Source organism: Podarcis raffonei, chromosome 1 (assembly GCF_027172205.1).
Source record: "Podarcis raffonei isolate rPodRaf1 chromosome 1, rPodRaf1.pri, whole genome shotgun sequence".
Classification (NCBI taxonomy): domain Eukaryota; kingdom Metazoa; phylum Chordata; class Lepidosauria; order Squamata; family Lacertidae; genus Podarcis; species Podarcis raffonei.
This window is the reverse complement of record NC_070602.1, coordinates 1,591,943-1,608,346: the sequence shown is the minus strand read 5'-3', so window position 1 is coordinate 1,608,346 and position 16,404 is coordinate 1,591,943. Positions and strand designations below refer to the sequence as shown.

Below are 16,404 nucleotides of genomic sequence, written 5' to 3'. Positions count from 1 at the left end.
GGCCCTTGGCGCTGGACCTCAGTGTCCGGGCTGAACGATGGGGGTGGAGACGCTCCTTCAGATATACTGGACCAAGGCCGTTTAGGGCTTTAAAGGTCAGCACCAACCCTTTGAATTGTGCTCGGAAACGTACTGGGAGCCAATGTAGGTCTTTCAGGACTGGTGTTATGTGGTCTCAGTGGCCACTCCCAGTCACCAGTCTAGCTGCCTCATTCTGGATTAGTTGTAGTTTCCGAGTCACCTTCAAAGGTAGCCCCACGTAGAGCACATGGCAGTAGTCCAAGCGGGAGATAAGCAGAGCATGCACCACTCTGACGAGACAGTCTGCGGGCAGGGAGGGTCTCAGCCTGCGTACCAGATGGAGCTGATAAACAGCTGCCCTGGATATGGATTTGACCTGTGCCTCCATGGACAGCTGTGAGTCCAAAATGACTCCCAGGCTGCGCACCTGGTCCTTCAGGGGCACAGTTACCCCATTCAGGACCAGGGAATCCTCCACACCTGCCCGCCTCCTGTCCCCCAAAAACAGTACTTCTGTCTTGTCAGGATTCAAGCTCAATCTGTTAGCCGCCATCCATCCTCCAACCGCCTCCAGGCACTCATAATAATAATAATAACAGTAATAATAACAATGACAACAGTAATTCCTGGGTCCCGTGAGGAGGACCATCCTTGGGCTCCCCCCCGCCTCTTTATAATAAATAATAAAGCTGCTTTATAATAACAATAATAACAACATTAATAATAGCAGTAATAATAACAATGACAACAGTAATTCCTGGGTCCCGTGAGGAGGACCCTCCTTGGGCTCCCCCCCCCCCGCCTCTTTATAATAAATAATAACAGTAATAATGAGGAGCCCCCCCCTTCTCCCTCACCGGTGAGGGCGGCCATGTGCCGGGCGGGGATGGCCATGAGGGCGGCGCAGGCGTCCCTCTGCTGGGCGACCAGGGGCTTGGTGGGCGCCAGGAAGAGCGCCTTCCCTCCGGGGAACCAGCGGTAGAAGTTGCCCAGCACGGCGGCCGCCACCAGGGTCTTGCCCAGCCCGGTGGGCAGGCACAGCAGCGTGTTCTGGAAGAGCGCCGCCCGCGCCGCCCGGGCCTGGTAGCCGCGCTCCTCCGCGCCCGCGCCCGCCGGGAAGAGCCACACCGCGCCCGCCGCGCCGCCCGCGAAGCCCACCGGGGAGGGAGGCCCCGGTGGTGGCGGCGGCGGAGGCGGCTCCTCCTCGGCTTCTTCTTCGGGGGCCTCGGCCGGCGGCGTCCCCCACACCTGGAAGAGCGTCGCTTGACGGTCGCCCCGGCCGCGGCCCCTCATGCCGCCGCCGCCGCCGCCTTCCCCTCACGAGCGGCTCCCCTCAGGCAGCGGCGGGCGGAGCAGCCGCCATCTTGAAACGGCCGCTCGGCCGCCCTCAAAAAGCCGCGCCATCCCCGCCCCGGTCGGCTGCGAGCCGTGATTGGCCGGACGGCCGCCTGGGCGGGGTTTCCCCAGAGGCTCACGTGGTGAAGGGGAGCCCGGGAGCGCATGCGCCCAGCGCATCGTGACGCCGCCCGTTTCCCGACCCAGTTTGATTTCAGGGAAGTTCGCCGCGTCCAAAGCCTCGTTTGCAAGAAAGATAGAGCGATATCAGGAAGGTAATGGAGAGCCGTAAGTTGAAACGTACGGGAGTTTGAAGCCGCAAGAGAGTAGGCTGAAACAAAGTAAAAATCATATGAACTTTCTCTTTTTAAAATAATATCTGCAATAGTGGTTTTTTTTTAATTGCTTTTTATTGATTTTCCAACACGACAAAAATTACACATTCCAAATAAAACACATAAATTTCCAAATAAACCAAGTCTGGCAAAGCAAATCCCCCTCTTTCCTTACTATCTATCAGTAATTTATGTTTTATCCTGGGTTTTTCTTTTGCCTTGCCAGATAAGCAGGGACCAGCATGGTTTCGAATTGGATGGGTGACCAAGGGCTGAAATCCCAGAAGTGCATGGGGCTGGACTAGATGGCCCTTGGGTCTCTTCCATCTCCACCAGTTCTATGTACTTAGCAGGCACTGAAAAGAGGACAGTGGAGGCACCTGCTTGACAGAGTGTATGTGCTACCTGCCAGACTGAACTGTTGAGTTTTTACAAATCATCACGGAATTTTGTGTACCAAAAGGTGCAGCTAATCAGTGAAATAAAAAATCTAAGGTCTTTCTTATATATGTAAGAAATGTTCATAAATGTACCAAGCAAACATGTACATAAATATATAAACCACGTGTCTGAAAGAGCACAGGAAAACAGCCCTGAAACCATTTTGACTCCCAAACTGGCTAAATGATTTCTCTGCAAGGTCAAGGAAAATGGAAAAGCCTCCCCATTGTCTTTTCATTCACAAATCCTGTCTTAAGGGTATGTCTGTGTATGCCTGTGACCTGGCTTAGGAAACTATGTATTTATCATTACAAAAGACTGGCCAGGCTCCCCAATCAAGTAAGCATTAACAGGTAATCTGCCAGACAGGAGGTAAACAACGCACTCAGATTTCTGTTGTAGACCGCCTTTTCTGTGATGTAGGTATGATGTATCTGGTGGTGGTCTTGGACTCCAGGGCGGGCAATTTAAAATGTCTATATAAGGGCGGGCACACCTTTGTTCTGGGTCCTCCTTCTTTCTTGTGTGTGAGGGGAGCACCCTGTTGCAACAGATCAATAAAGATCAGGCTTACTAGCTGCTTTGCTTGTCAATATTCTCTGTTTGGCCTCTGTTATTTTCTCCAACCGATGGAGAACCTGCAAAGGACTCTATAGGGGCTCTTGTGTCCCCCATAAGGGAATAAGGGCAGATTTACGATTATTACACCATCAACCTGGAAAGCTAGTTATTTAAAAGGTATGACCCTCTCTCTTGGTCAGGGGAGATCTTTCATATCTATCCAACATAACTAAAGGACAATTAGTCCTGCAGTCAAGAAAGCAGACGTGGGAATTCCTGCTCAGTCCACAACTGCCACAACTCCTTTCTTCAAGGGCAGACAGACAGGCTGTCATACTCTCTCCTTTGGTATGCATGCTTATTCTGGTAGGGAGAGCATGAACTAGTTATTCTGAAGTATCTGAAGAAGTGTGCATGCACACGGAAGCTTATACCAAGAACAAACTTAGTTGGTCTCTAAGGTGCTACTGGACAATTTCTTATATATATATATATATATATATATATATATATATATATACACACACACACATACATACATACAGTGGTACCTCGCAAGACGAAATTAATTCGTTCCGCGAGTTTTTTCTTCTTGCGAGTTTTTTGTCTTGCGAAGCACGGTTTCCCATAGGAATGCATTGAAAATCAATCAATGCGTTCCTATAGAAACCGCCTTCAGACCAGGTCCGGGGACAGTCTGTCCCCCGACCTCTTCTGAAGGCTGGGGGGGGGGACAAGGGCTTTTCTTCCCACCGCCAGCCTTCAGAAGGCTGTTCTGAAGGCTGGCGGTGGGAAGAAAAGCCCTTCTCCCCACCTCCCGCCCCGCAAGCTCCAGGCTTTTAAAATGCTGGGGGTCGGCAGCGAAGGCTTCGCTGCCGCCCGCCAGCATTTTAAGATCACCCGGGACAGCGGAGAAGTCTCCGCTGTCCTGGGAAGGCAGGCGGGGGGGAGCAAAGACTTTTGGCCCCCCGCCGGCCTTCAGAAGAGGTCCAGGACCTCTTCTGAAGGCCGGCGGTGGGCGAAAGTCTTTGCTCCCGACCGCCAGCATTTTAAAAGAGGTCCCCGGAGATTTCCCTATGGGCTTTCTTCTTGCGAAGCAAGCCCATAGGGAAATTCGTTTGGCGAAGCACCTCGAAAAACGGAAAACTCTTTTTTCTTGCGAGTTTTCTGTCTTGCGAGGCATTCGTCTTGCGGGGTACCACTGTATATAGTTCTTTATTCTTTGTATAAGAGCAGCTTTGTTTCATCATCAGAGTCCAGGAGGAATGTAAGAGGAGGGAAAGGAAGTGGAAGTTCCAGTGCCAGGGAAAGGACCGGATTATCAAGCGTAAAGGGGGAGCCAAGTAAAATATCTTGAATAAGAAAGGGACAGACTGGTGCTGCTGTCATTGTTTTGGTTTGGCTGGAAACTTTGCAAGATCAGAGGTCCCACAACATAACCCAAGAGCATTCTTTTTCTCTCCCTTCAGCTTCTCCAGCAAAAGAGAAAACTAGCAGCCTTGTGGCATTTGCGAGAGATGAAATGCATATCTGAAATAACTGTACAGCGAAGGGTCAGCACTAGAATGCTTTTTACTGCTCTGGTGGGAGTGCTTGATAGGAGAGGCTCCTCACACGCACGAACGTTGCTTATCTTTATTGCTGATCTCCATAACCTGTTCGGGGTCAATTTCGTCCGGGGGGTCCGGCACACTTCTCTTGCGCAGCTCTGGTCTTCCCCCCGGGACCTTTGACTCAGCAGAGCGTAAAACACAGCGGAAGTAGAAGTGTGCCGGACCCCCCGGACGAAATTGACCCCGAACAGTGCTGTTACTGTTACCCATTTCAATAAATTTCAGAGGAGTTTCTGTTATCACCTGTCAAAGCAGAACTAAATGAAACTGGGATACAAAGTCCCTTTGAAGTATCTATTTACCTACCCACATCCTGCTGTTTTTATAATTTAAATTTATATACCGTCATTTATCCGAGGATCACAGGATGGTATACACTATAATATATTTTTATATATTTGCATACCGCTGTGTCATAAAAAATACAGCAGAGTGGCTTACACCGATGAAAGCAAAACCATAAAATAAAAACAGTAGAAAATTTAAAAAACAATTATCAGTTACTGATTGTGGAAGGGTGCATTATTAATTGTCCACATGGGTCAATTATATATATACATATATATATTCCATACCATTTAACCTATTAAAAATATCACTTAAGCGGTTTACAAAAAACTGAAGGAACAACGGACAACTTAAACGAAACATCCCAACAATGCACAGCTACCCATAAAAACGTTACATGGATACAAAGCTTCCGATAGATCTCCATTCATTTTCCTTTTGACGCATCCCGTCTCCCTCCCTCGCAGCCCCCTCTATATATTATATATCTATGGAGCTCTGCAGAGAGAGCAGAGCCGCGCTAATAGCAGCAGCTGCAGCCGTGAGACCTACCCAGCATGCATCGGGGAGCCCCTTAAGAAGCTCCGCCATTGGCCGGCCGGTCTCCGCTCACGCCGCGCGGACTACATTTCCCAGCATGCCGAGCGGGCGAAGCGCCGGCGTAAGGCTCCCGCGGGCGCGCTGGGAAATGTAGTCCCGGCTTCGTGAGGGAGCGTTGGCTTGTGTGAGGAGGCGAGGCCATGGCGGCCCCCGCGCGGCCCTGGAGCCCCGAGGAGCTCCGCGGAGACGCCCTGCCCAAGAAGGAGATCGTCCGCTTCCTGCAGGAGCAGGCGGCGCACAAGGTGGGCGACCGCTCGGCCTCCCTTCACACGTTCGCGGGGACACGCGTGTCGGGCGGAGGTGCCGTCGCAGCATCTCTCTCTCTCTCTCTCTCTCGGCCAGGGCGGGAGACACGCGAGGAGCGGGCGGGGCCGCCTCCCGCCCGACACGCGTGCGAGGAGAACGTCTGAACGCGCGTATCCCGCCAGCGCCTCCCGCCTCCTTTTTTCCTTCGACCTCGTCGCGCGCGGCATGGGCTTATCCACGGAGCAGAATCGCAAGGGTGTTCGGGGTTCCCGAAGGTCATCCAGCCCAACCCCCTGCAGTGGAGCCCGCCCGCCTGCCCCCTCGGCCAGCCCCGCTCCTGCCTTCCACCGCCCAATGGCTCTTTCTCATTGTGGGGCATTCAAATAATTTTTAAACATATATAATCACATCATTATTATGATCCACTTTACTTCCTTGGCTCCTCAGAGCCTGTCGCCTTCCTTCCCTGCCACCTCCTGGCTTTCAAAGCTCACCTTTATATCACAGCATTTGATATATGTCCCAATTCTAATATAACTCATTACTAAAAATTCAAATAAATATAGAAAGGTTAAAAAAAAATCTCATTAGAAGTCTTCAGTCAACCCTACTAGCGTTGTTAATTGCTTACAATGATCTTTCAAATATTGTATAAATTTACTCCAGTCTTTTTGGAATGCTTGATCATGCTGGTTTCAGATTTTTCCCCATCAGCTTTGCCAGCATTTTCACCTGCCCCTCTTCTTTCGTCTTTGTGGGGCATTCAAAGCTCCCCTCCTTTTCTAATTGTAAAATAAAGATCACCCCCAAAAAAGAAACGAAGGGACCAAGTCCGCCTCCCCCCAAAGAGTTTTGGCAACCAGTTATGAGCCCCCCCCCCTTTGCAGGCAGAAGGCCTGAGCGGCTGGGAAGGTTCCCAAAACCCGGGCTGTTGCTGCCGGTCAGAGTAGACAACAATGAGCCGCTTGTGGGTCTGACTCTGGGCAAAGCAGCTTCCTATGTTCATGGATCTGCACTGGCAAATGGAGTCGCCTTTTCTTTCATCGCCTTGAGTCGCCAATGGGAAAAGGCAGGGCGTCAATAAATGTCGGAGATGCAACTTTGGGGTTTTGTTTGATTGCAGGGCCACCTTTTGTACCTATGTTGTTGTTGTTTAGTCGTTTAGTCGTGTCCGCCTCTTTGTGACCCCCTGGACCAGAGCAGGCCAGGCCCTCCTGTCTTCCAGTGCCTCCCAAAGTTTGGTCAAACTCATGCTGGTAGCTTCGAGAACACTATCCAACCATCTCGTCCTCCGTCGTCCCCTTCTCCTTGTGCCCTCCATCTTTCCCAACATCAGGGTCTTTTCCAGGGAGTCTTCTCTTCTCATGAGGTGGCCAAAGTATTGGAGCCTCAACTTCAGGATCTGTCCTTCCAGTGAGCACTCAGGGCTGATTTCCTTCAGAATGGAGAGGTTGGATCTTCTTGCAGTCCATGGGACTCTCAAGAGTCTCCTCCAGCACCAGAATTCAAAAGCATCAATTCTTTGGCGATCAGCCTTCTTGATGGTCCAGCTCTCACTTCCATACATCACTACTGGGAAAATCATGGCTTTTACTATATAGACCTTTGCTGGCAAGGTGATGTCTCTACTTTGTACCTATAACCTTGCAAGAAATACTCTGGATCCAAAGCAGCCTCCGGTTGAGGACTGCGACTGAGGCCACCCTTGCAGGGGATCCCTCTGGGTTGGGGGTTGGGTGACAGCTGCTGATTCCTGCAGCTGGGTGGGGAGGGGGGTCACAAGGGCAGCACTGGCTCTCTTTCCTTTTATATTATTACATTTTTTATTAATTTTCCATTTAATAACATATATTCACATCATTATTATCCACTATACCTCTTTGACTCTTTAGAGCCTGTCGACTTTCCTCCGCCCCTCATGGATTTCTTTATTAACCTCCATATTATAGCATTTTGTACATTTTCCAGTTATAATTGCACACATTGCAAAAATCTCAAAATTTATATAAATATAAAATTTCTCATTAGAAGTCTTCAGACAACCCTACTAGTGTTGTTAATTGCTTACAATACAGTGGATGCTCGGGTTGTGAATGTGATCCGTGCGGGATGCACGTTCGCAACCTGCATCTGCGCACACACAGGTTGTGATTCTGCACATGCGCAAAGTGCTATTTAGTGCTTCTGCGCATGCGCGACCGCCGAAACCTGGAAGTAACCTGTTCTGGTACTTCCGGGTTTTGGCGGTCCACAACCCGAAAAGACGCAACCTGAAGCGGCTGTAACCCGAGGTATGACTGTATTCTTAAATATTGTACAAATTTACTCCAGTCCATTTGGAATACTTGATCATGCTGGTTTCGGATTTTCCCCGTCAGCTTCGCCAGTTCCGCAAATCCATCATTTTCATCTGCCACTCTTCTTTCCTTGGTCCTTGTTTCCATTTTTTGGCTAGAAGAATTCTTGCCACTGTTGTTGCATACATGAACAGCACATATACTAAAATTGGAACGATACAGAGAAGATTAGCATGTCCCCAGTACTGACTCTCTGTCCTGTGCCGCCACTGGGTTGTGTTCAGGGTTTATAGTTCACCCTCAGTGTGTGGCCACCAGGTATTACCTGTGAATGCCCACGTGAGATTTTTGAGCTTGGTTGGAAGAAGAGGCTTCAGTTGATTTCATTCATTGGATGTGGTCTGGTTCAAGCAGAGTATTCCACTCTGTAAAATGCACTTCCCATAATCCCAGTTGCATGGCAGGAGAGTGACGTGACTCCTTTCTTTCCCGGTACAGTATTGAACTAACACTCTTGGTTTTGCTTTTAGTTTCTGTCAGAGCACAAACTACTAGGACAGATAAAAAATGTGGCCAAGACCGCCAGTAAGGAGCAGCTGATCACGGCATATAACGAGCTCTTTGAAACCAAGGTAGGTACCCTGCCATGTCTGAGCAGATCTTATTACTAGAATCTTTGTGACTAAGGTTCATAATAATCAAATTTATTACCTGCCCTTCACTAGCAGGTTCTAGGACAGCTTACAACAATTAACAAAATCAAAATTAAGAAACAGTTGCCTTGGGGACAGAACAAATGCTTTGCTTTTCTCCTGCATCTTGCAGGGCTAGGAGAGACCTCTGCCTTCAGTCCTGGAGAACTGCTGCCATTCAGAGTGGGCGGCATGAGGCTTGATCCCACCTAAGATGTTCATATATTACTGAAATGCTCTGTATATCAGTTTTTTAACTGAAATGTAAGAGGTTTAACATCAGCTGGGGAAAGGTAGAAATGGGCTATTTAAAATAAGCTATGACACAAATCCATTTTCAGTAGCCATTGATAGTAGTGGGGAGAGGGAGATATGTCCTTTGCCATACAAGCTCCTACTTAAGTTCTCTAAAAACCTGGTAATTATTTGCTGTGGATCAATATAGTTAACCAAATGAGTATGAAGGCCCAGTATAGGTGGAGCTCTCCAGGAAGCTCAGCCATCTGCTTGTTGGCTTGGTAGTCAGTGTTGTAGGATCTCTGGTTTGTGGCATTTTCCATAAGTCTTTTCCCTGCAAGTTAAAGCTCACTGTGGCCTGTGTGGCTCGGCTTCCTTCCTTTATAAGGTATACGAAATGATATGGATTGTATTTCCTTTACAATGAGTATGTAAGAAGAGTCTGCTGGATCAAGCCAACGGCATCCTGACCCAGCATCCTGTTCTCACAGTGGCCAACCAGATGCCTCTGGGACAGGAATTGCTTCACGGATGTAACACATTTTCTTTCTAGAGATTTAAGGGTACTGAAAGTCCAGAGCATGTAGCAGAGCAAGTGAAAAATGTCAAGATTGATGAGGAGAAGCCCAAGGAGACAAAGCCTGAGGAAGCTGTGGATGAGGTAGGTGAGGAGAACAATCAGGTATGATTTGCAGACTCTGGCTGGTGGGAAGAGGCAGCCCTTGCAGGAATGTAAGGGAGCAGGCAAAATGGGCAGGGGGGGGTGCACCTCTTCTGGACATAGAAGAGCCACTTCAGAATTTCAGGATCTTACTCACCGAGAAAATGCAGTGCTGTAATCGTGGGAACACCCGGGACGCGGGTGGCGCTGTGGGTAAAAGCCTCAGTGTCTAGGACTTGCCGATCAAAAGGTCGGCGGTTCGAATCCCCGGGGAGGGGTGCGCTCCCGTTGTTCGGTCCCAGCGCCTGCCAACCTAGCAGTTCGAAAGCACCCCCGGGTGCAAGTAGATAAATAGGTACCCGCTTTATAGTGGGAAGGTAAACAGCGTTCCGTGTGCTGCGCTGGCTCACCAGATGCAGCTTTGTCACGCTGGCCACGTGACCCGGAAGTGTCTCCGGACAGCGCTGGCCCCCGGCCTCTTAAGTGAGATGGGCGCACAACCCTAGAGTCGGACACGACTGGCCCGTACGGGCAGGGGTACCTTTACCTTTAATCATGGGAACTGCTCTCCAGAAAGTGCAGCTGTGTGCCTAGAAGTCCCAGTCATGCCCTCACGAAGGGTTTGAATATCTGGATTGGAACCAGCTGTCGGTTCCATTTGCAATTTCCTCCAGGGAACTTTGTTCCCTTGGAGATTTCTCAAATCTGTTGCAGCATTTTCTGGACAGGCGACCTTAAATCAGGCAGACTTCAGCACATATTCTAAGAGCTCAGAATTTAAGATCCTCCCTGAACATAGCCACAGAGTCTTAAGTGACTTACTTCGCAGTCTGACGCACATCCTCACAGAAATAAGTCCCATTGTATTTCATAGGGCTTACTCCCAGGGAACTGTGTGTAGTATTGCAGCCGTCACCCTGTTGTCCAGCGTAGGTCATGGCTGCACATCATTTTGTGATCTCATCTGCTAGCTGTGTGGAGCATTGTGTTTAGTCATATTGAGGCTTTAATATTAAATAGCAGAGCTAATGGTTGGCTGTCTTTCCTTTCTGCCCTCTGAAGCCATTTCTTCATTGTCTTTTGTGCGATGCTTTGGTCAACTTCTGTACCTTTTGGAACAGTGAGAGCGGGAGCATGACCCTTGTTTCTTCCCTCTTCCCATTTCAGGGTCCCCCAAAATATACAAAGTCAGTACTGAAGAAGGGGGATAAAATCAACTTTCCCAAAAAGGGCGATGTCGTTCACTGTTGGTATACAGGGAAGCTGCAAGATGGAACCATCTTCGATAGTAATATTCAGACAAGTAAGTGTTCAGAAAAGGTGGCATTTCTCTTCTTCACAGAGATCACGAAGCTGTGGGCTTTAAAGACCAGAGTAGCTGTGACTGAAGGCACAGCTTTATTTTCTCTCATTTATACCCCACCTGTCTTCTGCCACGGAACCCAAGGTAGCTTCTACTTGTGGTTCCCAGTCACTCACTAGACCCAGACATACCTAGCTTCAGCCAGGTGGTGGCCTTGTGCACCTACAGAGCATCTCCTGGGAACACGATGCAGCAGATGTGTTGCCTGTGAAGTGAACGGGTCTTGCACAAGGCCACGCCTCTGCTTCTGGGCTGCAGTTTGCTTTTTTTTTTTTCTTCCCGTCTGGGGATTCCAGTTTGCATTCCCCGTGGATTCTCGAGGGCATGGTCTGTTTAGCACTGGGGAATCAAAATTTTGCATTCTGACAAATGGGTTGGATCTGAATGGACTTGAGTCTCTGAATGAAAAAGAGATTTCTGTGATTTCTTCCTACTCCTGCACCCCCAATCTACAGCCCACATGCTGTCATGTTCCATGTGCTTTGAGAAGGTCCCTGACCTTCAGCATCAGCTCTCCCAAGAGCTGCAGTGGAGAGAAGGAAGCAAAGTCCCATTCCATGAGCAGTGTTCCACTTACAGTATTGTAGCCGATGTGATGTATTCAGTGTGTCTGGGTTGACACATGTATGTGTTTGGATGCTGCCGGGAGTCGGAGGCAATTGGCAGGTTCTCAGCTGGCATCAGCCACCGTCTGGCAGCCGGACGATCACCGGTCTCCATTGGAACAGCATCAGTCAGCGACACGAGCCTCAGATATGTTTAGAGACCTGTGCATGCTCTGTCAGCAGAGTGAATAAATCTTTGCAGCAGAAGAGGCGGGCAGAGACATGTGTAAGCAGTATTTACAGGCATTTTATTTAGCATAGTTCAGGAACAAAGGAAAACATGTCTGCTTCCCTTCATCTCCAGCAAAGCAGCGAAAAGCAAAAGCAATATATAAATGGAAGTTCCCAGCAAGCACTGGAAGTAAACAGGCATGTGACACACAACAGTCATGCCTGATCCTTTTAAGGTGGAACAGAACTATATCCCAACGGTACATACACATATGTACACACCCACACCCACCACTCATGGGCACAGTCAGAACTTCTTCCTGAAGTCCTGGAGAACCACTGCTGCCTGTCACTATAGAAGACAATTCAGACCTAGATGGTCCAGTGGTCCGACTGTATAAGGCAGGAGTTTCTTGTGGTCCCCTGTTGCCACCTCTGCATGTCTGCTTGGCCTCTGGCCTAGAAGTGTACTGTACCCAAAGACCTGGGTGTTTGGGCAGATCAGGGGTGCCCTCTTGCCCTCAGGATTGTGGATGCCTGCCGCCTCAACGTGGATTTGTGATGTCGCACACCCAATGTCTGCGGCTCCTCTTCCTCCTCCTCGCCACAGCGAGTGAGGCAACCTTTTCCATGTCTGAATCCCCCACTCCCTGCCCGGAAAAGGGTGCCTCGCTAGCTGGCTGCGGAGGGCAGAGCTGGACTGCTTCTCTCTCAGAGGTAGTGCTGGCTTTTCTCAATGACTTTGTGCGTGCCCCACCCCCACAGTTGTATTATTGTGGGTGCCCAAGCACCCACGGCCCCCTGGAGTTGGCTCCTATGGTGCAGGTGTCTCTTTCTCAAGCACAATTTAGGGGGTCTTTGTTCAGTGCAAAATGCCCTGAAATATAGTAGACGGAAGCTGTTTCACATGTCGCTTGCCTTCCAGTGCGTCCAGAGATGACCCTCGTGAGGCTGCACCACCAGGCTTCCAAAGGAGAGTGGGATGGAAATCGCATTGTTTCTCAGTCTTCCATGCTCCTTTTATAACACTAAATATTTAGCAAACTGGGCTTTGACTGAGAAACCCCTTTCTTGACAGAGTGGTGGGAGTTTTGTAGCCATTAAGCAACTATCAAAACAGCTTCACTCCTTGGTTGGAATGGCTGCCTGCTTGTGACCAGGCTAGTCTTGCCCCCTAGTTACCTAGTGAATTTGCGTGACCTGGAATGTGGGTGACTCCTCGGGAATCCTTTCCCAAAAGCAGTGCCCTCCAGATGTTTTGGACTCCCAAAACATCACTCTTGCTCAGTGGGACCACCTTTTGGTATTATTGTTGCATGTTTTGAATATTTGTTTTGTATCTAAGTTGCCTTGAGACCTTTGGGCAGAAGGCAAACTTTCTCATCGCCCTTGACCACCAGCGATACTTTCTGGGTGGGGAGTTGTGGTCCGGAACATCTGGAGCACACCAAGTGGGGGGAGGCTGGTGTAGAGCGAGGAGCCAGCTGGGAGAGGGATAAGAGCTCCAGAATGTTGGTGTCGTTTCAGGTTCAAAGAAAAAGAAAGCTGCAAAACCACTGAGCTTCAAAGTCGGCGTTGGAAAAGTGATACGAGGCGTGAGTATGCTGGCGGAAGGGTGGGTGGGCGCAGGTAGGATGCGTTTGGGCCTCCCACCTCCTGGGCCCATCCGTCAGGGAGGAGCTCCTGTTGCCAGGCAGCTGTCAGGCTATTTGCTTGAATCCTCCAAGAAGAGAAGCTGATGCATGTTGTCTGTCAGCCTTCCTCCATAGCACACCTGACAAAATTCATTTTCCTTTCCTGTGCTCGGTGGTCTTTGCATCAGAGTCCATTGAAACAGATTATGCGCCCACCAAGATGGAGGGAGGAGGTGGGGGTGTTAAATGTTTTACCTGAGCGCAGGTTAGGATGATTGGCATTAAGATACCTAAGTGTATATGCCGTTTTAAGGATTGCCAGGATTTATTTATTTCACTATTTAGCTGTTTCTATGTGTCCTTTGTTACCTGTCCGCACTCCCTGGGCTACTTGTCGTCACATCTCACAAGTGCAGTGGCCGACAAGTTGTGGCTTGCCTTACTAGCGAGACCTGCAACTTGTGATGTCCCTGACCTCTCCCTTCCCTGACTCCCGTGGCGTGTGCAGAGGGAGGGAGATGTGCCCTTGGGTGATCTTCTGCAGAAGATGCAAACTTTTGCTACAGCCTCCTGAAAAGGTTCCAGGGAATAGGAAACTGATTCCTTTATCTAATAGGGAGGAGGAGAAATGGCTTCCGTCATATCAGTTGTGCTTTTGGCAGAATATAGAAGCAGTATTAATGAGCCCCTAAGGAAGAGAGAGGCAGAGAAAGGGGTTGTTTATTTCCTTCCAAATGGCATTTTGCAGGAAGCTAAAACAGCAGGGACAGTGGTGGCTTCTTCTGCAGAAACTTGTGGGATGGACATCACTTCTCCTTCGTATACAGCTGTGGCACTTTGGTCTAAACCACTGAGCCTCTTGGGCTTGCTGATCGGAAGGTCAGCGGTTCGAATCCCTGCAATGGAGTGAGCTCCCATTGCTCTGTCCCAGCTCCTGCCAACCTAGCAGTTCGAAAGCACGCCAGTGCAAGTAGATAAATAGGTACCCCTGTGGCGGGAAGGTAAACGGCATTTCTGTGCGCTCTAGCACTCATCACGGTCCTCCGTGCGCCAGAAGCGGTTTAGTCCTGCTGACCACATGACCCGGAAAGCTGTCTGTGCACAAACGCTGGCTCCCTCGGCCTGAAAGCAAGATGAGCACAACCCCATAGTCGCCTTTGACTGGACTTAACAGTCCAGGGGTCCTTTACCTTTTTTTACATATCCTGCATCAGTCTGTCTCTACCTTTCTGATAATCTTAAAAGCACTAGAATGCATTCATTAAACATGATTTTGCAGTAATTCATCTGAAACAGATTTTCAATAAGACAGACATCTTGTAAAACATTTAACCTAAAAAGGCTGGCTCTCTAGTCCTCCTCAAAACACAAAGGTCTTAGCCTGCTGAGTTCGTTAACTTACCCAGCAGAGGGAACTTGCTCCACTCACCCTTATTGTTTCAGCTTATCTTCTAATAGCCCAGGTCAAAAACAATCCTTCCAGCCTGTTTCTCAGGTAGATTTGTTTTTTTTTTCCAGTGGGACGAAGCTCTGCTGACCATGAGCAAAGGGGAGAAGGCTCACCTGGAAATCGAACCGGAATGGGCTTATGGGAAGAAAGGGCAGCCGGATGCCAAGTATCCTTGCAAAGTGTGCCGCTGAGCAGTCTACTAATCTGATGGAAAATGTGAGTGTGCAAAATTCTCTGGCTCAGAAAGCCAGGTGCTGGTCAGGTATTCCCTGGGTCTAAGCATGGGGCAAGTGCAGGTAAGAACATCAGAGCTTGCTGGATCAGGCCAATGGCCCATCTAGTCCAGCAGCCTGTTACGATACGATATATCTTTATTGTCATTGTCCCATACAGAACAATGAAATTGAAAAATCTACAGAAGACATTCAAAAACCCCTAAAAACTCTGAAACCCCATTTTAAAATACAATATATAGAGATGCCCCAATGGGAAACCTGCAAGCGGGATTTGAGTACAAGAGGCTTCCTTCCTGATGTGGCCTCCAGCACTGCTGCTCCAACTGTGGAGGGAGAGCACAGCCATCATGGCTAGTGGCTCCCCTCTTCCAAAATTTTTGGGGAGCATGGGATGCAAACGGGCAGAAATGCCTGCAGCATGGTAGGCATCGCCAGCACCCTTTCCACAAGGGCAAAGCACAGCTCTGACACTAAGTTGGTCAATTGAATCCCTATGTGCTGCCAAATAGAATGTGATCCCTAAAATTGGGCATGACGGCAGTGCCAAGATGTTTGAAGATGAGGCAAGAGGATCTGGAAATAAGGAACTGAAGCAGCAGGCTAGAGCATTGCACTTCCCCCTTCATGTGACAATGCTTGCTGCAGCCCAGTCCATGTGGCGTGTCCCGTGGCTGGGAATTGTAACTGAAGTTGTTCTGGAACAGAGTCAAACTGCCTATCTAGTTTTAAGTACTTGTGTTCTCCATTGACTGAATATTTAAAGGGAAGGGGATGCCAACTCTGAACCAGACAGATCATGTACTTGAAGAACTTTGGGGAGCGGGGAATGTTATATAGCAGGTAATTATAGGATATGTAACAACAACAAACAATTGGCAAATGCTTACTACATTTTGTTCCTCCCTCCCCCTATTCCTGTGAACTTTGCGTTCCGACTCTCTTCAGAACTGCCACTCTGCAAGTGTAACTTCTACTGTAGAACGAATTCCTTAACTTGCATACTTTAGAATTCCACCAAATGCAAAACTTTTCTTTGAAGTGGAACTGGTGGATATTGAATGATGGGTTGCTCCTCCTGGCCCCCCATCTTTGAAAACTGTGAAGATGCTCTCGGAAGTCCAGGAAATGTGTTTGTGGCCTTGTTTCTCACACAGCAAAGGTGGGGTGGTGGGAAAAAGCTTTTATTCCAGTTGCTGTGTACAGCATCACTTTAACTAAAGACTGGTTTATATACATGGCTCCGACTGTCATTGGCCATTTGTGGCTGTCTTTTTTTTTTTACTTTGGCACACCTATGAAAGGTAGTGCACATTCAAATGGTGTAGTTGTCATAACCTTTGAAGAAGTCCTCCTTTCACATGTTTTGAGGAGGCCCCTACAGTTAGAGACTATTCCAGGCAGCCACTTTTTCTGCTATGGGGCAGGGAACACTTCTGAAAATCAGGTTGACGGAGGGGACAGGAGCCTAATTAGCACTGGCTGCTGATCTCCAGCTATTACTAGTGTAGACTGTAGCTCTCTCACGAGAAAAACATATTCTTGCGCTGTAGAAGCTTTCGAGCCTCTGAAGTGTTATTAGGTAGTATATTTGACAACTGTGATACTGTTCAAGACCAAA

At 48.9% G+C, this 16,404-nt stretch overlaps 2 protein-coding genes and 1 non-coding gene across 6 annotated transcripts in view; 2 read left to right on the top strand and 1 right to left on the bottom strand.

Moving 5' to 3' along the window:
* FANCM (FA complementation group M) overlaps nt 1-1,422 on the bottom strand; it is a 52,820-nt gene extending 51,398 nt beyond the window's left edge. For 2 of the 3 annotated variants that reach the window (XM_053381129.1, XM_053381224.1), the window contains exon 1: nt 879-1,019. In XM_053381129.1, the coding sequence (XP_053237104.1) occupies nt 879-915 (37 nt within the window). In that variant the 5' untranslated portion in view covers nt 916-1,019. Of the gene's footprint in view, nt 1-878 lie in introns of all 3 variants that reach the window. The other variant, XM_053381030.1, reaches the window with a different exon arrangement.
* A 3,855-nt stretch (nt 1,423-5,277) lies between these two features.
* FKBP3 (FKBP prolyl isomerase 3) lies at nt 5,278-16,021 on the top strand. 2 transcript variants are annotated; one of them, XM_053382444.1, is made up of 7 exons: nt 5,279-5,436; nt 8,268-8,369; nt 9,220-9,327; nt 10,495-10,630; nt 12,994-13,061; nt 14,619-14,716; nt 15,794-16,021. In XM_053382444.1, exons 1-7 carry the CDS (start codon nt 5,335-5,337, stop codon nt 15,846-15,848), a joined length of 669 nt encoding a protein of 222 aa, XP_053238419.1. In that variant the 5' UTR covers nt 5,279-5,334; the 3' UTR covers nt 15,849-16,021. The 2 variants fall into 2 exon arrangements, with proteins under 2 accessions (XP_053238506.1, XP_053238419.1); XM_053382531.1 differs by lacking the exon at nt 12,994-13,061 and having other exon boundaries at nt 5,278-5,436.
* On the top strand, nt 7,916-8,017 carry LOC128403266 (U6 spliceosomal RNA). The gene has a single exon (XR_008327917.1). It is a non-coding gene; the product is annotated as a U6 spliceosomal RNA (small nuclear RNA).
* Nucleotides 16,022-16,404: the final 383 nt, after the last annotated feature.